This window comes from Capricornis sumatraensis, chromosome 4 (genome assembly GCF_032405125.1).
Source record: "Capricornis sumatraensis isolate serow.1 chromosome 4, serow.2, whole genome shotgun sequence".
NCBI classification, from domain to species: domain Eukaryota; kingdom Metazoa; phylum Chordata; class Mammalia; order Artiodactyla; family Bovidae; genus Capricornis; species Capricornis sumatraensis.
This window is the reverse complement of record NC_091072.1, coordinates 108,650,570-108,674,207: the sequence shown is the minus strand read 5'-3', so window position 1 is coordinate 108,674,207 and position 23,638 is coordinate 108,650,570. Positions and strand designations below refer to the sequence as shown.

General features: G+C 40.1%; 1 protein-coding gene across 1 annotated transcript in view; it reads right to left on the bottom strand.

Annotated features, from left to right (window-relative positions):
- The window catches only part of ANO4 (anoctamin 4), a 216,837-nt gene extending 209,585 nt beyond the window's left edge, over window positions 1-7,252 (bottom strand). Inside the window, exon 1 of the mRNA XM_068971475.1 lies at window positions 7,159-7,252. Within this exon, the coding sequence (XP_068827576.1) occupies window positions 7,159-7,252 (94 nt within the window). The remainder of the gene's footprint in view (window positions 1-7,158) is intronic.
- Between the last annotated feature and the right edge of the window lie 16,386 nt (window positions 7,253-23,638).

The following is a 23,638-nucleotide window of genomic DNA, read 5'->3' as shown; positions in this document are numbered from 1 at the left end:
TCTTAGCTAGTCTTTAAAACTACTCATATCCAAGCAGTCACAAATACAGGTTGCTAGAAATGAGAACATTTAACACTTGTTACTGGATTCCAGTATAGTTCAGGATATACCAATATTCAGGACTTTAGGCCAGGACCAAAGTCATTACATAACCTAAGAAGCAAATGACTTCTAAAAGTAGACTGATAAACAGAAGCCCGATTTATTTACTTGGTATCTGTCATAGGAGTTCATAAACTCATCAAGTAGTAGTTGTGACCATTAACTAAATTAAATAACTATAATTTATCATAACTAAAATTCCAATTTTTGTTAGAGGACAGGTAGGAGCAGAGGAAGTCACAAAAGAAGCAACATAAAAAGGCATTCAGATCCAAGTCTGTCTTTAAAGAATATTAAAGACATGGAAAAGAAAAAAGTGAAAAAAGTAGATACAAGCATACAGATAAATATATAGATGTCTCAAGTATACTAAAAACCACACTTTTTTATCTGATTAGAAAAAGGAAGAAATATTCCATTGGGTACAAAAGCTCTCTGAGCTGTGAAATGATGGGTATTTTTTGTTTTATTCATTATCTTTCCTATGTTTTTCACAATAAGCAACATATTTTAGTTTTAAAGTTAATTAAAAATTCAGATTGTACCAGTACAGAATATTCAGCATTTAAAATTCAGAATTCAAGACAAACTATGGATGTTAAACCATTAAGGGACTAATTTAATAAGAGATTTTCTAAATAACTACAATTCTTAACCTGTGTAAGTCAAATAGCTCTAAATTACAAGATGCAATGCTCTCTTCATAGTAAACATTAGGATTGCATTTAGAATCCCTAAAATACAAGGACTTTTTATTCCTTTGCTCTCAAAGAAATACAAAATACACTTTCATAAAACATAATGCTGTGGAATTTCTGGCAGTAAGTCACTCCCTAAAATCTAAGATGATGAAATAGGGAATGCTGTAAAATAAGAACTTTTGTAACCTTTCCTAAATGGACAGTGATCACTGTACAAGGATATTTTCAAATGAATCCTTCAAGGTGACAATCTTCATCTTCAGCACATACTGCCCAAGTGAAACAGACTGAATAACTTCAATATACAGGAAGTGTGTGTCTACTTTGGACTTCTGATATTTAATTATTTATTGTTAGTCCTGTAGCACTGGTGGATTTCTGAAAGCTGAGAACTGGACTCCTTCCTATGGTCACGGATGTCTCTGACTTTGAGTCAAAACACAAAACTGAAAAAATTAGGCAAGAAGGTGAAGGTGTCATGGTTCCAAACTGAAGGGCCTCAGTAACTGACATATAACTAAGTCAATCCCAAGAAAAGTAAACAAGTTACCTTCTAGAGGGAAGCTAAAAACATACCTGAAGTTGTGGAGAACCTACTAGATAATTTCTAAAAATCAAAAGTAGGTACAAAATTCATGTGATCTCCAAATTTGCCTTTATCTTTTCTCACACTGAATTGACAGGAGTGATTATATTCAAATCTTAACTGCGATCTGTAGTACAAGTGAAGTGGAAAGCAATTTCAATAAAAAGCAACCTTGATAACACATTTAATAAAACATCTTTGGCTGAGGAAACAGCTTAAAAACTCATTTTAGATTTGTACCTAGCTTATGGGGAATTTAGCTAAATTCTTATATGCGAAAGGAACTCCCCCTCAAAGCTTCAAATATGAGCTTCTCAATTAGCAAATATGTTGATGCCTCTCCCATCCCATCCCTGTCTATAGAAATTCCTTCCACTTTTACAACCCATCCTGAATGTTCTATGTTTCAAGCCATTTCCTGATCCTAACAAGTAAATACCATTTCCCACTCACTAAACCCCTGTAGTTATCTATATTGTATCTTTTTTCAGTACATATTTTCCATAAAAAATTAGGTAAAGTATGTAGCACCGTGTAGACACAGACAAATCTGAGCTCCTAGTCCTCCCCGTCCAGGTTTCCTCCTCGTTTCTAGCATCTCTGCGCTGGAACGTGATGAAGGCTTGGCACCAAACTGCATCCACCTTTTCGTTTCCTACAGAACTCAAGACAAGGCCTTGAACATATTAGTTGCTCAGTTAACACTCTTTTACTACAATTTCACATGACTAGCAACAGCAGTAGGCATAGACTAAGAACACGTCCCAGTTTTCCTGTCTTGTCCACAACTTTAACACCTCTTGATAGGCATCTATAGATGACTATGAAAGGCATATTCTAAATCATACATTTGCTCTTTTCGGTAAAGTCTTTTAAATTTTTGTCAAATAATAAAGAAAACCTTCAAATACCAAATGGCTTAAAATGAAAATCAACAATAGACAATTCTAACCTTTTTTCAATCCCAATCCTATTTCTCCAGTCCAATCACTTTTAAGAGTTTCTGTTTTTACTTCCTTTGGACCTCTTCATGGGAGTACTTGTGTCTTGATCAGTTTTATACAGTTGACCCTAGAACTGCACAAGTACACTTATATGGCAATATTTTTTAAGAGTAAATACGACAATACTTAACAGTGGTTAAGTGGGATAGAAGTTTGAATCCATAGATGTGGAGGAATCTCAGATTTGGAGGTACAGTTATAAGTTAATTATACAAAGATTAACTACCATCACAACCCCATTATTTAAGGGTCAACTGTTTGTTACATAGTTTTCTGCTATGATACAAGACAATATCCCCTTGCCCCTCACCCACCTGTTTACCAGTTATTCTATTTTATCACCTTTGTTTAGTGGCTTTAAATCAATTACTTAAAATTCAACTTCTTTGTTCAATCAAATAGAGGTGATCTTATATTTATAACAAACACAAGGTGATATAAAAAGCATATTCTTCCGGAGGATTCTAACATTGGAAACTCTGGATTTACATGTGGGATATTCCACTGGTTCTGGAAAAACTTTCCATCTGTTTTTCTTCATTTATAGTGCTTACCAAACTCTATTTAGTATACCATAAGCTAAAACACCTTCAAAACAGAAGATGCTTCATTCATGCTATTGTAAAAAGAAACACAAATCCCACTCTTTCATTATTAGTGTTGCCTAACTATAAATCTAGTGATACTGCAAGATCATTCTTTTACAGAAGAAAGCTAGGCTTTGTGTTAGTAGGAATACACAGATTGATTCATCCACATTCGTCACTATAAAAGCTAAATATGTTTCCTCTAATGATTAACACGGAGTAGTTTTAAGGACCCAATTCTGGACTAAATCATGAATGGAGAACCTTTAGCTAACAGCGGGTGGATGTTTCTCAGGTCTAAAATGGAAATAATAATCCCATTGCTTCAGTTAGTAATGGCTGACCTTCAGCAAAATTACCTCTGTTTCCCAGGATTGGCAAGACAGTGATCTCCTAAGTTATAAAGAATGCCTGTGCTAAGAGAGCCTAGAAACCAGAGCTGCAAAGCTCCAAATGGCAGGAATGATTTGTGCAGAAGTCTAGGCAGGGCTCCATGGGGGTCTTCCAATCTCCTAGAGGCTGAGGTCTGTTGCTATGACAACAGAGACTCTTGCAGAGAAAGGGAAGAGAGAAGCTCAGGATTAGGAGGGGTTATAGAATAGAATAGAAACCATGCCAGTTTCAAAATCACTATAATGTTGCTTACTCTCTTAACTTGCACAATACATACACAGAAGGGCCTGAGATGAATGTATGAAGCAGAATGACCTTGCAGGACAACAAACCTCATGAGAGCCAGGGCTCTGTCCACCTTGGATATCAGTCTCTAATCTCTAACTCTGGGAATTAAGTAAGCACAGTAGAAGCTTGCTATTAACTGTCTATCTACCACAACTACTTAGGTTGGGGTAGGGCTGATGTCATTGGTTATAGTTGTATGATCTTGAGTTAGTAGTTATTTAAACCTCTCCTAAATATAAAACTATTTGAAATAGCCTTGTGCAGAAGATGCAGTTCTAAATTCTGTTAAAATACAATACTCTTCCCAGAAATAATTGTCTTTGTGTAGCTTTTTTTCATTCACTTTGTATGTTCAAATGGTTGTGAAAAGATTCTTTAGAAAATTCTCTCTAAATGTATTCATGCTCCTGCTCAGTGGTATCTGACTCTTTGCGACCCCATGAGCTATAGCCCACCAGGCTCCTCTGTCCATGTAATTTTCCAGGTAAGAAAATTGGGTTTCTATTTCTTACTCCAGGGGATCTTCCCAACCCAGGGACTGAAGCCATGTCTCTTGTATCTCCTGCATTGGCAGGCAGATTCTTTATACCATTGTGCCACCTGGGAAGCAATAAATGCATTATATAGGTCAAAATATGTGCATATGTATGGCACCAAAGGGGAAAAAGTGAACACTACTAAGAGAAGAATTTGGCATATATTTTTAGAAAACAATTTTGTTACTCAGCAAATGATAGCAAGGAGCACAGATCCCAATGCCCACATTTCAAGGCTCAAAATAGCTTGTTTTCCTAAGCACCCCTCTATTTACTAAACTCACATCACACATTTAAAAAATACTTTAAGAGGATGTGATTCAAATGAAGGATGATTGGTGTTATTTCTAAACCACCATTTAGAAAGACACCACATTTACCTTCAAGGCAGTGAGAAATAAAAGAGTTCCAAAGTAGCTGGTTTTTCTCCCACATATTCTCAAAACCACATGGAAGATCTTATCTTTCAGTCACACCAAAAATCCATTTCACAAACAGAAAAGTAAATATATATTTTCACCCCAGCTTGAGATCTATTCAAGAAGAACATTCAGATTCCTCAGGCTCAAGAAGTTTCAGGCATAGTTCTCAATAAAATGTTTGTTTCCAGATAAGGTGATGAGAAAACACTAAATTTCACATTCAACTATTTTCATCCTCAAGGAAAAACCATTGGCTCAGTGGGGGAAGAAACACTCCTAAGAAACTGAAGACAAAGGTTTTAGCTAAAGTCCATCGATGACTAATTTGTACTAGTGGTCAAGTAACTCCATTTCCTGAGCCACAGTAAAATAGGGCTAATTCTGCCTCCCAGACTGCTGTGAGAACTCAGACAATGGAGCATTACCTAACAGAATGTGGTGGTATCATGATTATTATGTGGTCAAGATTAACCATATGATTATTCTTTCCTAATTTTTTTTCCTAAAGAATGAATTGAATTTTGACTTTCATTTTGAATAAGAATAAGAAACAGGTCAATGAAGAGACAAATCTTTCTTGGCTGGCTTTTTTCAAATCTCTCCTTAATTTCTTTTATTTTCTTCTTTTCCCCACAGCCTCTGGTACTGAAGTTAAACAGAATATGAAAGGTACTTGCTGAGTTGGTTCTGTTCCCTAACTTGAGATCAAGTCTTAACATGAGAGCCAGAAAGTAATCTTTAAAACTCAGGTAAATAGGAAGGAGTTTCATAATATTGGAATTAGAAAAAGGGAAGATGAAATGAGAAAGGTCTAAGCAACTACACTCCAATAAAAACTGAATTTAAGAAAAAAGAAAGGTCTAATGTGAAAGTGAAAGTGAAGTCGTTCAGTCTTGTCTGACCCTCAGCAACCCCATGGACTGTAGCCTAATAGGCTCCTCTGTCCATGGGATTTTCCAGGCAAGAATACTGGAGTGGGTTGCCATTTCCTTCTCCAGGAGATCTTCCCAACCCAGGGATTGAACCCCTGTCTCCTGCATTGTAGGCAGACGCTTTACCTTCTGAGCCACCAGGGAAACAACTACACTCCAATAAAAATTGAATTTAAGAAAAAAGAAAGGTCTAATGTAGAGTAGAACAAAAAAGATGCTAGAAAGTGGACCATCACTGACATATTCAATAGAAAGAAACAATAACCCATTAAGGTGACTATGTGTGTTTTCAGTGGAATCCTATGGTCCCTTCCTTGCTACACTAGGGTGGAATGATTACAGGGCTTTAAATTTAAATATTCCAAAGCTTTGTAATACAAACTTGCTAGAAATACTGCTACCAAGTTGACTGAAGAAGGTAATGAATGAATCAAACCACTGGACTTGGAATCCTGCCTCTGCCACTTACTGGCTGCATGTTTTGGGGCAAGTTACTTAAACCTTCCCTGTGCCTGAGATACCCCAACCACAAATAAGGATGACAGTATGAGGATATTAGAGAAATTAAATGGAATGATGAATGGAAATAGCTTAACAGTTTTTGAGGTTGGGAATATGGTAGCATGCCCTTTCCATACAGAAAGTATAACAGTTTTTGAGGTTGGAATATGGTAGCATGCTTAATGATAGCTGTAATTATATTATTGTCAAACATTTAATACCCTTTGCCTATAGAAAGTATAATAGTTATTCTAGTTCACTGAAAATAACAAAATCCTAAAGCTTCTCTCCTGTGAAATCAACTTGTACCAGCATTTAAATACCATATCTATATAAGGGGGAAATGATCATGTATAAAGGGGGACAGAGCTGCTTAGGCTTTTCAGTTCAGTTCAGTCGCTCAGTCGTGTCCAACTCTTTGTGACCCCATGAACCACAGCATGCCAGGCCTCCCTGTCCATCACCAATTCCCGGAGTCCACCCAAACCCACGTCCACTGGGTCAGTGATGCTAGACGTTATTTTGGGAAATAATGAAATATATTATCAAAACATCATTTTACCAACTCTAGAAGAGAATAAGGGACAAATTCTGTGACTAATGACATTTCTTTAGGATTCTATAATGGGCCTATCAGGTAAAGGAAAAGCAATAGAAGAAGCATTTTCAGTTTCACAAAGCTTCTAATTAATTCTATTTCACATGGCACAGTCATTATACTGGGATAATTTGACTCCACACTCACTAAGCTTTACAGTTTCAAACTCAAATATTCATAATCAATGCTTCAGTTGAGTCTTCTTGACCCTTAAATGATAGTTCCAAGCCTGGTGCCATTTAACACTTTAATGATTTGCCCATAAAGGGAAATAGTATTCACTAATTATGAGTGGCTAAAAGATAAGGTCAAAATGAACTCAATACACAAGAGAAGTCTTTGAAACAATCAGAAGGAAAGACAAACCATATAAATACCAGGCAGAGGTGAACAGTTCCTGTGTCAGCACAGCATAAAGAGAAACCATCTAAATGTTGTCCTGGCACAAGTTAACTGGGAAACTGTCCTACGGTTCAAGAACCAAGTAAGAAATGATTCTGGGACATACTTTCAGGCTTCTGAACTTTGTCTATGATGACGGTGACAACAAACATCATCACTTGCTCCTGGCACCTTACTGTGCCAAGGATCATATCAAGCATTCTACACGAACGGATTTGACAGAACAACACTATATAGGGTTGCCAGATATAACACACAAAAATATAGGGAGGCCAGGTAATTTGAATTATGAACAAATTAGTAGATTTTTTTAATCGTAAGTGTGCCCCATGCAACACTTTGGACGTACATCAAAAGATATTTGTTGTTTATCTGAAATTTAACTGTGAGTGAGTCCTGTATTTCATCTGGCAACCCTAACACTGTGAGATATGTATGAATATTCTCATTGTGCTGATGAGGAGACAGATTCAAAGAAATTAAGTTATTTGCCCAAGTCTGCAAAGCTATTAGGTAACATGTGAGTTTAAAACATCTAACAACAGAGCTTGCGCTGATCACCAGTATAACGCACTCTTACTATGCTCTTTCCTATATCTGGATGGCCATCACCCTACCTTACTATAGAGGTCTTAGTTGAGTTTCAAAGTCCAAAATCATATGGCCTTTTGAATACTTCTTAAATCTTTGCCCTTGTTAAGAATTTTACCATAATTTTATTTACATTTTTATTCCATCCCTTAATACAATGAATTCTATTATAGCAGATTAAGCACAGGTCCCTGTATAATGGACATGCTTCCATATACACTTCCCTTTTGTAATGTCACTTCTATTTCATTTTGGGGAAGTGTCATTCCCTTACTGTGTGGAGTCCAAGTGGGAGGAGAAATCAAGGGGTCCTATCTCCTGCTCAAGGGAGACGTCTCTTGTCCTACCCTTTTATCTCTCACTGCTCTCTACCCAACCAAGGGAAAGGCACATGGCAAATAGGGATCTCTTCCAGGTCTTCAAAAACTGAGCCAAATGATGAAAACTAAGAAAAGTGGTAAGGGTTCATTTATTCCAGAAAGTCAAATAGTTCTTTTATTGGTATCTGTTTCTTTTCCCAAGGCTAGTTCTCCAGGCTTTCCATCCATATCCTTGAAATTTAAATTTCTTCTTTGCTTGAATTAAATAATTGGTTTCAATTGTTTATAACCAAAAAGCCCTGACTGATGGTCTCTTTGGACGTGACTGTGAGCTCCCTAAGGTCCATGAGTGATAGAGTTCTACACCATTCCAGCCCCAAAGAGCTACCCTTCAAATAAATATTTGTTGGGACATGGTAGGCACTCAAAAATGCTTGTAAACTCAAAGAGGGATAAATGAACTGAAATTGTTCAGGGCTGATGGCATAGAAGATCTGTAAAATTTTCTTGTTCTTTTCATGCTTAACAACCAGTCTGAGTGGGCTTTTAGAAAGCACTTTGGGAATCAAGAATATTAACTTTGTAAAAATTAGATGGATGACTTAATAGGCTTCACCATGACTAAAATGCATGTGCTGCTTCTAAGATCTATGACTCACTGCAAATAAGAAACTCAGTTTGAGAGCTCTTCTATAATCTCCCAAAGAGAACTATGATGCATTAGTAAAAATGTACACTAAACAAAGAAGGATAGAATTGAAGTCATCATATGTATCTCAATAATATGAATTTTAAATACATATATTTTCAAAATCAGGTTTCTGACTATAATTTATTATGATTTTTCTTAATTATAATTCTGTGCTAAGGAATGGCTTTATAGTTTCAACCAATAGCCAATGCCACTAGGATTCAAGAATCTATGATAAAATTATGATAGATAAATGCAGTGATATGTTTTTAAAGTAAAAGTAGTGACAAGATATGCTGATATTACACCATTAGGAAATATCATAATAACATTTCTTCAAATGTTTATTACATTAATATCAGTAGTGGATGTCAAAGACTGACTCTTCTGCCTCAATCAAACACAAACAGAATATTCTATACAATTCTGGGCAGTGTATTTCCAAAGGTGCAGCAATGAAGTAAGACTTTTTCTAAGAGCAGAATGGGTAGGATGGTAAAAGAATGTGAAAACCATGTTGTCAAAGGAAGCATTGAAAAAACTAGGAAATGCTTCAGTTCGAAAATTGTTCAAGATGAGTTTTCAACCAACTAAAAGGTCATCACTAAAAGAAATATAGATTTTCTCTGTATGATTTCAGAATGAAAACCTATATCCAGTGAGTGGATTAGATTCCAAGTTCTAGGCAAGCGGGAGAGAAGTTCTGACCAGAAGGATCCAGAAAGGCTTTTAGGAGGAGGCAGAATTTGGGTTACATTTTGAGGAATGAGAAGGACTTAAGAGAGATTTACGGAGGTAGGGGCATTCCAAAAACGGGGAGGAGCTTGAACAATGGCAGAAAAACAGAAGAGTAAAAGCCTACTTGAGAAATAGTGCAGAGCTGAGGATAAAGTAGAACAAGGCAGGTTATGGAGTATATAAAAGATATTCCAAGAAAAACAGGGAGAGGTGAGTTTGTAGAGGCTTCAAACAATTGGGCTCACAACACTGTCCTTTGTTCTAGACAAGCATCAAGATTTTTAAGCAGAGGAGGATTAAAAAGTGAACTTCAGGGTGGTCTGGAAAAATAAGAGAGCCATTGAAGGTCCCAACATTCAAAACCTTTCCACTGGGCCTTCCAGAATTCTATTTCCACCTGTCTTTTCTCAGATTGCTCTCTTTATCTTCTTGCTCTAAGGAAAGGCTGGCTCCTCCCAGAGGTCACTGCTTCCCATAGGCTCTTTCCTATGGTACTATTTTTATCCCACACCCTTGACACCAAAGAATCTGGAGAAGGGAAGTATCTTCCTTGAGTCCTCAATGCCACCTTTAGACCACTGTTCTTCCCTCTTCCCTAAAGATCCCCAGCCTTGACTCTGAGGTTGTTTTATTATATCACCTTTTCTCCACCATCACTGCACCCACCTGCTGCCTTCCAGATCATGTTTCCTCATTTCCTGATGAGGTTAACTCCTGGCTTTTTGTCACTCTCCCAAAACTATTCAATTTCAATGTCTATGCAGAGGAGCTTTCTCAAACCTTTGCCTCTCATTCCCTGAGAATTATTTTCTCCACTGATCTTGCCCTCCATCATATTACACTAACATCATACCCTACCTTGACCTCACCATTACTAATAACAGCAATGCCCTCCTTAATATCAGTGCCCCGCATTCTACTCTCTGATTACCCCCTCTTATCTTTTCAGCTCTTCTTCCCCTAACTTAACCTCAACATCCCTTCAACCCCTCTGGGACCTCCAACAAAATGATCCTATCAACTATCCACTGAAACTCATGCCCCTGGGTATCTTCACTCCCTTCTGTACCAAGCTTACATGATCAGTTGTTATCATTATTCTCTCTAATGCACCTCCAGTTCCCCTTCTCTTTACCCAATTCCTTGGCAAAATCACAATCCTGAACTAAAGACAGCTCTACATATGTTCGGCTCTTCCCTGGTGGCTCAGACGGTAAAAGCCTCTGCCTACAACGTGGGAGACCCACGTAGGAAGATCCCCTGGAGAAGGAAATGGCACCCCACTCCAGTACTCTTGCCTGGAGAATCCCATGGACAGAGGAGCCTGATAGGCTACAGTCCATGGGGTCGCAAAGAGTCAGACACGACTGAGCGACTTCACTCACTCACTCATATATGTTCTATGTTTCCACTCAAGTAGCTGAACAAAGCTAAAGGAAAACACACAACTATGGTAACTAGTCCTAGTTTAGTTTCATGACTGGGAACATCAAATAGCCTTTTAATGTGGGCTGGCAACCCTATTCCACTGTCTACACCATCGTACCATCCTCTCAATCCTTCTCACTCCTTTCTCATTCTCAGTTATGACCTTCCTTCCCAGATTCCAGATAAAACTAAACAGGGGAAAAGTGAAAGTGGATACTGGAGTGGGCTGCCATTTCCTTCTCCAAGAGATCTTCCCAACTCAGGGATCAAACCCAGGTCTCCTGCACTGCAGACAGGCGCTTTACCATCTGAGCCACCAGGGAAGCCCTGAAACAGGGGAAAAGAACTTCTCAGACCCTCCTCACATTGCCAGCATCCACGCACTCTCCCATCCCATTTGTTATCACAGATGAACTCTTCATGATTCTGTTGTGCGAACAGCTCTCATTTCCCTCATGGCTGCTCACATCACAAACTCCCCCATCTCCCCAGTGCCACGAATGATCCGCAGGAGATCGCTATTTTGAAAAGAAACTCTTTTGGCCTCACTTCTCCCCCACCTGCTGCCCTATTTCTTCATGACCCTTCACAGCAAAACTACTTTTAAAAAGTTGTATATATTCTCAGTATCTGATTCATATGCTTCTGTTCTCTATGAAGCCTACATTAATCAGGGTTTAATCCCCACCACTTCACCAAAATTGCTCTTCTCAAAATCACCATCCATCTCCACTTTACTAAAATCAGAGGCCAATTCTCATTCCTCACCTTACTTGACTTTCAGCAACATTTAACTTAGATAATCACTCCTATCCTCATGTAAGACGTTCTTAATTTCTAAGACACATAATTTCTGGTTTATCTCCAGTCTTGCTGGCCAGCTTTCCTTTTCTTTCTCTGCCTTCTTTGCTGGTGGTTCATGTTGAGACCTTTTCTATTGGGGTGCAACAGATTTCAGCCCTTAATCCTCTTCCTCTTCTCCATCTGGTCATCTCTTTTCCTACCATGGCTTTAAACCCCAGTCTCTCAAACGCCAACTATGTTTATCCCACCATCCATGTGGTCTCTTCAGTTGCCCACAGACTTTTGATTTTGACCCCACTCTGCCCTCAAATCCTAAATTCTGCTTTCCCTTCAGCTTTCTCCATATCAATTGATACCAATCCCATTTACTCAGGTCAAAAACCATAAAGTTGTACTTAGCTCTCCTTTCTCTCTTATTCCACATTTAATCTATTGAAATTCTGTTGGCCCAACTTTAAAATACATCCAGGATCCAAATTCTCACCACCACTTCCACTGCCCTTAGTAAGAGCCATCATGTCTTGACTGGATTGTTACAGGCGGCCTCCTTTCTGATCTTCCTCCATTTGCCCTCTACCCCTGTGGTTTATTCTCAAATAACAGCCAAAGTGATCCTGTTAAACAATATGTCTACTTATAGGATTCTTCTGTTCACAACCCTTTAAGAGCTCCCATTTCACACAGGGGTCAAAGTCCTTACATGCTCTGCAAGGCCCTGCTCCATCTGACCTCAGTGAGCTGATGCGTGCTTCTCACTGCAGGCTCAGGGGTCTCAGTGCTTTTCCTCAGACTGCCAGACTCACTCCTATCCTAGGGCCTCTCCCCTGGATACCCCTGGGCTGGAATGAACCTGCCTATCGACATGGCTCTCTTGCCTTCTAGTCCTTGATCAAACATCTTCTCCACAATGTGACCTACACCTTGAGGACCACCTTATTACAACTGTAACATGCAACCCCCCACCACCTGCTACCCCTCCTTTTTCTTTTATCCATAATATTTATCTACTTCCTAAACACTATTTACTATGTTTATATATCATCTATCTCCCCCATATAGTATGTAAACTCTCCAAGAACAGGGATCTTTGTTTCATTCACTGATGTATTCTAAGTACCTAAAGAGTGTCTGGCAACCAAACAGGCCCTCAATAAAACATTTGCTGAAAGGTTGATAGAGCAATTAGAAAGCGATTGTAATCAGTCAATTATACTTTTAAAAAGCCAGAAAAAATTTTAAGGAACTCTATAGTCATAGTCTGAAAACTAGCTAATGAAGGGTCAGTTCAGTCCTACCCTAAAAATTATTTATTGGAGATACAAAAATAAATATTCCAGAATCCATGACTTTAAAGATCTTATGATGGAGAGATAGACCATTTCAAAATATTCAAGATTATGGAACAAAATCAGGCTATCCTAGAGAGACCAGCATGAGCAAGGGTGGAGAGACATGACTCAGCCATGATGTGTCTGGAGAGCTGAAAGAAAGTAAGTCTGATCAGACCTCAAGGTCTGGTTGATGTGCCAGCTTGGCTAGACTAAAGTTGCCAGTTATTGGTGAACACCAATCCAGATGCTGCTGTGAAGATGATTGAAAGTCCATCATCAGTTACCTTTAAATAAGGGAGATTATCCCCCAATGAGGGAGGGGTGCTCATTCAATCAGGCAAAAGGTCTTAAAAGCAGAGCTGAGGCTTCCCTAAAGAAGAAATTGTACCTGTGGACAGCATCCTCCGCTGTGCTCAAGGCTTTCTGTCTGCCCTTCAACAGTCTGTCCTATGGATTTCAGACCTGCTTAGATAGCCCTCATAATCATGTAAGTTGGTTTTTAGTAAAACTCTAGTATAAATCTTCTTCTGGCTCTGCTTTTCTGGTTGAACCTTGGCTGATACATTAGAGTGCAAAGTTTAAGACAGAAAGGAGCAAAAATGGATGAGAAGCACTAGGGCCTGGATTATGGTGGGCATTTGTTCCTAACATACTAAGAGTGTTGGCCTTTACCCTGGAATGAGTAGGACAAGCAAGATGAATGGCATGGTCACGGGTGAAGGTGAGTCATTCTCCATTTGGTGTGAAGCATGTACTGTAACAAGAGGCAAGAGGACAAGAGAGATGCTAGAGGTTGGGAAACCATCAGAATTACCTGTGAGAGAAGTGATAGGAGAATGGAGAAGGCAGGTTGCCACGGAAGTCAGGCAATATGCTTTGGGAAGAAGTGGTGGTCCACTCTGGTTGGGTACATCAGAAGAGTCTGCCACCCACCAAATTGTGGTGAAAGCGGGTCATAAGAAGAGCCATGGTGGTGTGGATGAGGCAGAAACCAGGCTGCATTGGGTTGACAAGTGGCTGGGAACCCGAGCGAACAAGGGTAGGTTACTCTTTCAGAAATCTGGCTTTGGAGATATGGTGGAAGTAAGAAAAGGATGCAGAGTCAAATGAAGATGATTAAAATGAGAAGCTTCAGCCTTCTTCACAAACTGAGGGGAACGATCAAGGTCCAGGAGAGGAGGGGTGGTCAAGGCCACTGGTGAAGGACACAGCTGAAAGCTCAGTCAAGGACAGTGGGAGACCGTCACCTCCCGACCACCAGAGGAGAGAAGTGAAGGATGGGAGGAGACAGAGGTATATTTGGAGATGCAGGGACCTGTAGTATCAGGCCCCATGGCCCATGGGTTTCTCAGTGAGGGTAGGAAGCCCAGGTATCCGCTGAGAGAAAGAAGATGACATGGCAAGAGAAGGAAATGACGTTAGCTGAGACTGGCTGGTCAGCTGAAAGCACATTACACACAGGAATCAGGATTGGCAGAGACTTGAAACATGTGACTTTGGAATTTCCTCACAATGTGCTATTTCCATAAGTCAGAAATAGTGTTCACTTGTTTTTCCTCAGTTTTCAAAACAAAGCCTGGCATATAGCAGGCACTCAAGAAATGTATTGAATGAATGAATGAATGAATGAATACTTAAATGAGCCTTTCACCCAAATACTTGTGGTTGTAAATACCAACTTTGATATAGACTCATTTTATCATTTTTAAGAAATCACAGGTACTTTCCAGGGCCTTGAAAATTCACATGACTCTAGCTGTCTCCCTTCACCTGAGAAAGAAACAGGAGTGAGTCAAGCCACATACCTGAGGCTTCAAAGTGGGCATTTTCACCTTGACATTTTCCCTGGGCTGTCTTAGAGCAAAGTATCAAGAAACTGGCCAAATCTCTGTACTGTTTTATTCTACAGTAAACTTTTCTGAACTGAGCAAGTGTATTCACTGGAATTTTCATTTATATTCTACCACAGTAAGTGGAATGTTGCCTTAACCTTTTCTGATACTTCAAGCCCTCTTCCCTCCTATTGGTCTTGGTGACATTTACCACTGATGGAAGTGAAAAGAAGAGGGGAAAAAAACCCAAGACTTTTTTTTTTAGAATTTGATAGCTTTGTTTAATCCATTTAAAAATAAAACTAAAAATATAGGTGTAGAAGCCAATAGTATTTGCTTCCCCCAAGACTCTTTTAAAAAGTAAGCTTATCTGGAAGCGCGGCAGAATTAGATGACAAAAATATAGCACTGGTGGTCAGGTTGCTGCTAACCCAGGTCCCTGTTGACCCTTCCCCATGCATTACCTGGGTGGAAGACTTTGGTTCTCCCATTAGTGATTCCAGAAGAGCTCGTCTCCATTTTTACTGACCTTCTGCCTGGTGGAAGTGAGGAATGCCTGACCACGGGCAGGCGACGTGACCCTGGGCGGCTTGCCACACTTTGCCGTTGGTGGATTTGCAAACGCTTTTCAGCCCCATGAATAGATAAACTTAAACCTGGAATGAGAAATAGCACCATGATATTGAAAAAGTAGGCTCAGAATAGCTAAAACACCAAATTATTTTCTGGCATAAAATCCAGAAAGCATTCAGTAACTGTTTCACATTCTTAAGGGATGGTAGTAATACTAAAATTGTGGTAGTGACTGATTTTCACATTACATAAATAACTGAATGTTGTTTCAGTCAAAAATGGACATCTTCAGTTATTGTGACAAGAGTTTTATACACAGATACAATAAAGTTAAATATTAGAATTATTCCTGAGTCCTGAAAAATATGCAGATAATTGGCATGCTGTTTTCAGGGGCAATGAGGATTAGAAATTGTTGTGATATCCGGAATTTCAATAAAAATCAAATAATTTTTTTCAAAGTATTCATGTATAAGTCAGAATACAGACTGAACTCAGATTTATACCTCTGATAACCTTAGAATGATGTACATATTTAGAGCTATTTTATCTGGGAAATTTTCAGACACACTAAAAGTAAAAGAAATGGTATGATGGACCCCATGCACACACCATCCAGTTTCAATAAATAAAGATCTTTCCAAAAGGCTGAAAAAACTTGCCAATCTTCACCTATTTCATTCCCTTTGTTGTTGGTTTGCTTTTTAGGTGCCAGAGTAGTTTGAAGCAAATTCCAGACTTCATGTCAATTTCATCAAAAATAATATTGGATTACATTAACTTACATCAATTATATTGATATGAATTATATATGCTGATACATATAAATTATATTTTAAAATTCTGAGCAATCTGGGATATAACAGAGGTATGCAGAGTTATTTTTAAATTTCTCCAAGGAGGAGAGGAGGATATAACCTGGGCCAATTTGTAAATTCTAATGAATTTTAAGAAAGGATGACTCAAATCAGAATAAGGTTTAGTCAGCCAAGGAAAAAACAATAATAATGCAAAAAAACAACAACATAAAACGTGTAAGGGAGACAAACCTGGGCAGTGCCCATCCAGGCAACAGCCCCAGAGTTCAAGATTCCCAAATGCACAGGCAGACAGCACTGACACACAAATTTTCTCTCCTTTATCCACTTAACTGCCCTTACTCTGACAATGCTCACAGACAAACTGCAGATTAGGATTTGGCTTCCAGGGCAAGGAGACCGTAATCACATGAGTGTTCCCATCCCCCTGGAAGACAGGGTCCCCTGTGTAGATTAACAGCTGGTATTCTGGTGTCCATGCGTCTACCTCCTCACAAACAGGATACTCTGCCCCATGAACTGTAACTAAGCCTGCAACGCTCTGAGGCTGAAACCTTGTTGTTGGGAGATTTACCCTGGAAAAGCCTGCCATGCTGGGTGGCCACTCGGGAGACAGCCTGGCAGCCTTCCCCTCCCACTGCATGCCCTGCTCTGATGCACAGCTGCCTGGCCAAGTGTGAGCCTTCCTCCAAGCAGGACTATCACGACAGCAGCCACCTGGCATCCCCACACTCCCTCCCACCGTGATATGCTCCACATTTCCAGACAGGTGCAGGACAAATGTCTGCAGACCCATAAAGACTCCAGAAAAGGGACTCCCATGGTGATCCAGTGGCTAAGACCCTGCACTCCCAGTGCAGGGGCCCCAGGTTCCATCCCTGGTTGAGGGTGTAGATCCCTCATGAAGCAACTAAAAGATTCTGCACACCGCAGTGAAGACTCAAGATCCCACATGCCACAACTAAGACCCATGGCAGCCAAATACATTTATTAAAATAAATATTAAAAAACACTCCAGATGAATGCAGATAGATTTTCAGGTGACAGATGAAGGGGCTGAGAGGGACGCTTTAAGTCAACATCAGACAGTACACAACAGTCTCAGTCTGCAATGGATGGCACTCCCAGGACCATATTTTCTTGTCCCTTTTCCAAAGATTATTGGGCTGAAGGAACCAGAATGGTGAGTCAGCATGGCACTTCTAGCTCTTATCTAACAACCTCTCAAGTAAACACAAAATGACAGAAATGCGAAGAAAAATTACACAGTAGAAATAAACAGCAGAGATACTTGAAGTTGTTGAATTCCTGATTAAAAAATCTAATAATGCAGATGATGGGGAAAAGGTCAAAAATAAAAAAGAATTCACAAGTACTACCAGGAAAAAGTGGCTATGAGGAAGATGGGTATTTTATAGGGTAACTGGGGGCAAAACCCTTGATATCTGCGCAAAGCCATTTGGGTCCTCCATGAATTAGGAATTCTCAGAGGTACAGAGACTGGACCATCAGTGCTATCCTCATACAGTGGCTGAGTCAATGAAGTAGAGATGTGTAAACAAACAGTACACAAGACAGCAGATACACTCCAGGCTTAGAGAAAGCTAACATTTACAGGAGACTCAGCAGTCATGCGGAGAAGGGAATGGCAACCCACTCCAGAATTCTTGCCTGGAGAATCCCATGGACAGAGGAGCCTGGGGGGCTGCAGTCCATGGGGTCACAAAGAGGCGGACACGACTGAGCGACTAACACACACACATACACACACACACACACACACACACACACACACACCCCACACCCCACACCACACACACACACACACCCCCACACACACACAGCAGTCACATCTTCAGAAAGGAACTGCCAGCAAATAAAGTGCATCATCCATCTTGTTCTTAACTTCTTTGGAAGAAACGAAGTTGATTATCTATTAAACAAACTCAATATTGATCATTATCCCAATAAGGCCTCATCACAACCCTGAAAGACAGTATTCACTTCTATGTTTGAAACTTGAGGCCCAAGAAGTGAAGCTACTCACCTAAGGCCACACAACAAGTGAGCAAAGAATCTGAACTCTGATCTTTTCCACTTTAGCATGTAGCCTGATGAATGAAATATCAATCCAAGGGTGAACTGTATGAAGTCAGTAGTGGTTCTGAATAATTTAATGAGGCAGGGTTGGAAGGGAGAGTGTGCTGACACTCCTTTAGACCCAAACTCTTATGAAACCATCTGTTTCCCCCTTTTCCATCCATTGAAATGTCTCCCTGGTTCCTGACCAGTTACCAAACACCTTCGGCAGTAAGAAACTGCCTCTTCCTCCAGAAGCCCTTCCAGCTCCTCTGGCCCAAGCCTACACTCCGGTCTCTTTAAACTTGCCATTAGTTCTGATCACACCATGGCCTTGTACTCTCAGTCACCTGCTGGCAGGCAGATGACCCATTTCTTCCACCAGCTCCACAGTCTCTAAGGACAAGGATCACATGGTGTACTTCTGACTCTCCCCTCAGTTCCCAAGTACTTTCCATACAGAGACGGAGGTGACAATTCCCCTTCTTCAGCTCCTTCTCACTCTGCACATTGGGTCCTGCATGGTGCAAAGACTCCATAGGCACAGGCACAGCACAGAGTCAACAGCTGGTCAAGAAAATGACATGTTCACCTGTGTAACCCATTTTTAATGTAGTGCTTCTGGTTTCATTACACCCTCATCCTCTTCCCTAGACAACTTCAGGCCTGAGGCTTGGCTGCTTCCTTCCACTTCAGCATCACTTCTGTCCCACTCAGCTGAAAAGATGGAGCCCAGGGGATATCAAATCTCTCACCTTCCATCCCTTCTACCCCCAAATATCTTTTAAACATAACTTTTCCTCTTGAGACCTACCATCTATCTTACTTGAAAAAGATCTTAAGTCAGAACCTTGAGAAACACAAACCTTTAAGGATGACAAGTGTATGGTGTGTGGTTAAAATGTGGGTGCTGGACTATTTACAATAGCTTAAACATGGAATGGGTCATCATGCAAAATGATGGGCTGGATGAAGCAGAAGCTGGAATCAAGATTGCTGGAAGAAATATCAATAACCTCAGATATGCAGATGACACCACCCTTATGGCAGAAAGCGAAGAAGAACTAAAGAGGCTCTTGATAAAAGTGAAAGAGGAGAGTGAAAAAGTTGGCTTAAAACTCAACATTCAGAAAACGAAGATCATGGCATCTGGTCCCATCACTTCATGGCAAATAGATGGGGAAACAGTGGAAACAGTGTCAGACTTTATTTTTCTGGGCTCCAAAATCACTGCAGATGGTGACTGCAGCCATGAAATTAAAAGACGCTTACTCCTTGGAAGGAAAGTTATGACCAACCTAGATAGCATATTAAAAGCAGAGACGTTACTTTGCCAACAAAGGTCCATCTCACCAAGGCTATGGTTTTTCCAGTGGTCATGTATGGATGTGAGAGTTGGACTATAAAGAAAGCTGAGTGCCAAAGAATTGACGGTTTTGAACTGTGGTGTTGGAGAAGACTCTTGAGAGTCCCTTGGACTGCAAGGAGATCCAACCAGTCCATCCTAAAGCAAATCAGTCCTGAGTGTTCATTGGAAGGATTGATGCTAAAGCTGAAACTCCAATACTTTGGCCACCTGATGCGAAGAGCTGATCCATTTGAAAGATCCTGATGCTGGGAAAGATTGAGGGCAGGAGGAGAAGGGGAAACAGAGGATGAGAAGGTTGGATGGCATCACCTACTCAATGGAGATGAGTTTGAGTAGGCTCCGGGAGTTGGTGATGGACAGGGAGGCCTGGTGTGCTGCAGTCCATGGTGTCATGAAGAGTCTGACATGACTAAGTGACTGAACTAAACTGAACTCCTAACTCTAAGTTCTCTTTCCCTCCTTGTTCCCAAAGGTTGGGGGTACTCACTTCCTGGGGCTAGTGTAGCAAATTACAGTAACTGTGGTGGGTTGAAACAACAGAAATTTATCTTACAGTCCTACAGACTAAAAGCCTGAAATTAAGGTGTTTCTCACAGCTGTGAGGAGAAATCTATTCCTTGCCTCTTTCAGCATCTCACAGATGCCAGCTGTCCTTGGTGTTCTCTGCCTTGTGAGCACATCACTGTGATGTCTGTCTTTACTGTCATATCACCTCCTCCTCGGCACTAGTGTCTATCTCCCTCCACCGCTCATCCTTTTAAGGATGCATGTGATGGCACTTTGGGCCCACTTGGAAAATACAGGCTAATCTTTTCATCTCAAGATGCTTAGCAGCAAACTCATCAGCAAACAAGATCCCATCTGCAAAGTCTTTCCAAATGTCACATTCACAGGTTCTGGGGATTAGGACATGGCTGTATATTTTGAAGCCATAATCAGAGTGAGGACTTCCCAAGGTTCTGATGTGGGTCTTCTCTTTCTCTCCATCTTCTCACACATTCCGTGTCTCCAGCTGACAACTATGTGTGGTCATCTCCCAAGTGATTCTTACTTTGCTGTCTCCTAAATTTCAAGCCACCTTTCCCACCATGCTTGAGTCTGCTCTTGGGAAATTCAACAGGTCTGTCCACAGAACACAGCAAGTGTTTAACGTATTGATAAAGCAAAGCTTAGATTTCTAAGTTCCTTGTATATTTTCTTTGTTTGCAAAAATTCTAACTGAAATGTAAGCATTTTGCTCAATAAAATACAATTCTTCCGTGCTCTTTGTTTCCGGCTTACTCCCAAACTGCACTAGCTCTGGCCACACTGTGCGATAGAAGGGTGCCTATGTAGAAGTGATTTGCTTTCATCTAAATGTCATTCCTGTGATTCAGAGGCGCTCTATGCCACGGGAACATCTGGAGCTCTGTCAATGTTTTACAACTTGCAGCAACAGCGCCAATGTGTTGCATCACTCTCCTTGTCATTTCTTAGATCAACTATGTTTCAAGACACCGAAAAACCATGTTTAGAATATCACCATAAGCTAAATATGACTCAACTATTCCTAATTAAAAAATAATCCGTGAAAAGGGATATTTATTTCTAGTTTTCTCTATTTCCCAGATTTAACTACTAAGGCAGAGAACAAATCCGTCTCCAGAGGCCTGATGACAGGACTTGCCGCAGCCCAGCCTTCCTCCGTCACACCATCCACAACATGTCTACTCCTATTTGATCTTCCTTCATTGGAACAGGCTATTTGATGGGTTGGCATCCGTATATTCACAAACCTGGCAGTACCAACACATCAAAACCAGGAAGGACTTCCTGCCAAGTTGCTGTTATTTGTAATATTGTGACAGTTGTCTGTCTAAAGCCACATTACCTTGGCATTCAAGCACTTTGAAAGGAGACCAAAATGCTAAGGACTAGATATGACACTATCCAGACTTAACTTTTGGTTCAGTGTCTATACGAAGAGCTTACAGGATCAGAAAAGATAAGAGCCTGAAACAACATTCAAGTGTTAATTAAAGTGCTAGGGATAAATTACCAGGGTGTCTCTCCTGCAAACCCACTTCTAGATTCTTTATAGCCTTTTTGGTAATTTTTTTCTCCCCTATGGGACTGATTTAGGACTGATTTAGAGTCTCCTTTTCCCCCCTTGCTACAGAATTCTTCTAGAAGGACTTCATTGAAACTACAGTGACACAGTAGATGACTAACCCCAATTCTTCGTAATTTTTCTCTGCCATGTGGCCCATCAGTGCTTTCCAGTAAAAAACGAAGTGCATTCCCTGTTCTGTTCATTTTGGACCTGGTCATTATGATCTGCTTCAGCCAAGGCAATGTTAGCAGACATGATGAAAACATAGACATAAAATGTGCTCAGATGGTGATGGCTGAGTTATTTCTTCCCTGCTCTCTGTCTCGGGACTTCTGAGGGCCCAAGGCGACCTGCACCTGTCAGGTGGTCCCTTTTCCATGGCTCCAACTCTGCTGGGCTCTAATGCTATCCTCGCCTCTTTAGGCACTGTAAAGACTTCCCCAGATGGTTCAGCAGGTAAAGAATATATCTGTAGTACAGAAGATAACAGGAGATGTAGGTTCAATGCCTGCGTCAGGACGATCCCCTGGAGGAGGAAATGGCAACTCCAATGTTTTTGCCTAGGAAATCCCGTGGACAGAGGAGCCTTGTGGGCTACAGTCCACAGGGTCTTAAAGAATCAGACATGACTGAACAAGTAAACACAAAGGCTTCCCACTGTTGGTAGACCCTGGGCGCTTTACTGCTCTTATTAATGTCCTCAACCCAACCGCTCTTGCAACACAGAAAGTCCTTTTACTAAATTCTGCTCATTAATTCAAATGCTGTTTTTTTTTCTGAATTTTGATGATAGTGTTGTGCAAATCCATCTCCCTCAGTTTTAATAGTTAAAGGTTCTACATTCTCGTAACTCAGTAACATCACTGAAAACTTCTTTGGAAGGTTCTCAAAAACTTCATGATTGTTATCCTTCATTTTTATTCCCCAAGACTGTCTCATTTGGGGTCAGTTTTTCTTCTTCACTACTCTGAAGGTTAACACTCTGAATTTCTCATTTCATCTCATCCTGTGATATTTAACTCATCTTAAATCACCATATTTTCACTCAGAGAAACAATGAGAGAATGACTATGAATGTCTTGTCATTTTGTGGAAGTTCAAGGGTTTTCCTTGTGTTTCACACACTTAGGCACAAGGTACTCTCTACCTCCAGCCCCATCCTCACCCCCAACACAGATAGATATAAAACTCATCAGAAAACTGTTACAGGTGATATTTAAGGAGTGAAAAGATGGATATAGGCACTTGGAAATATGCAGTTTGAAATTTATATTTTGGAAAAGAGTTCTTTTTAAATCTTCAATTATTTCTAAGAAGCCAGTAAAGCACCTCTCCTTTCTCCAAAAGGACTTTACTTATTTCATATTTTTCATAATGATATGGTTAAATGTTATCATGCTCCAGGTATACAGAGTTAGGGATAGGTGACAAAAATAGCTAAGTAGAAACCAGATATGTACCTTACATGGGGAAACCCACACTTGGTGCAGACATATACACTGAAATCCCAAATTTCAGTGGAACCACTTACTAAACATTACCAATCAAGCAACTTAAATATAGTACACGAGTACTATTTCATAAAATCACTGGACTCAACTTTATCTTGGCAGTCAAAAAAAAAAGCTTCTAGAAGTGAAACACATGATGGTTTACTATCAGTAACATCAAATGATAAGCATTAACCCCTAGAGGGAACAGTGTTTTATGTAAGATTTTAGTCATTTGGCAAGTGAGCAAATTTTAGTTAAAAAGAATTTTTTATATTACAATTTATTTCTATCAACAACTAGTGAGCCTTACATGTCAGGCCCAAGGACAAAAATAAGGATGATGAAGGCTGAATCTATGTCTGTAAGAGGATGCTATCACAAGGGGAAAAGTTACGCAGAAGCAACTCTGATAGCAGCAAGATGTGAA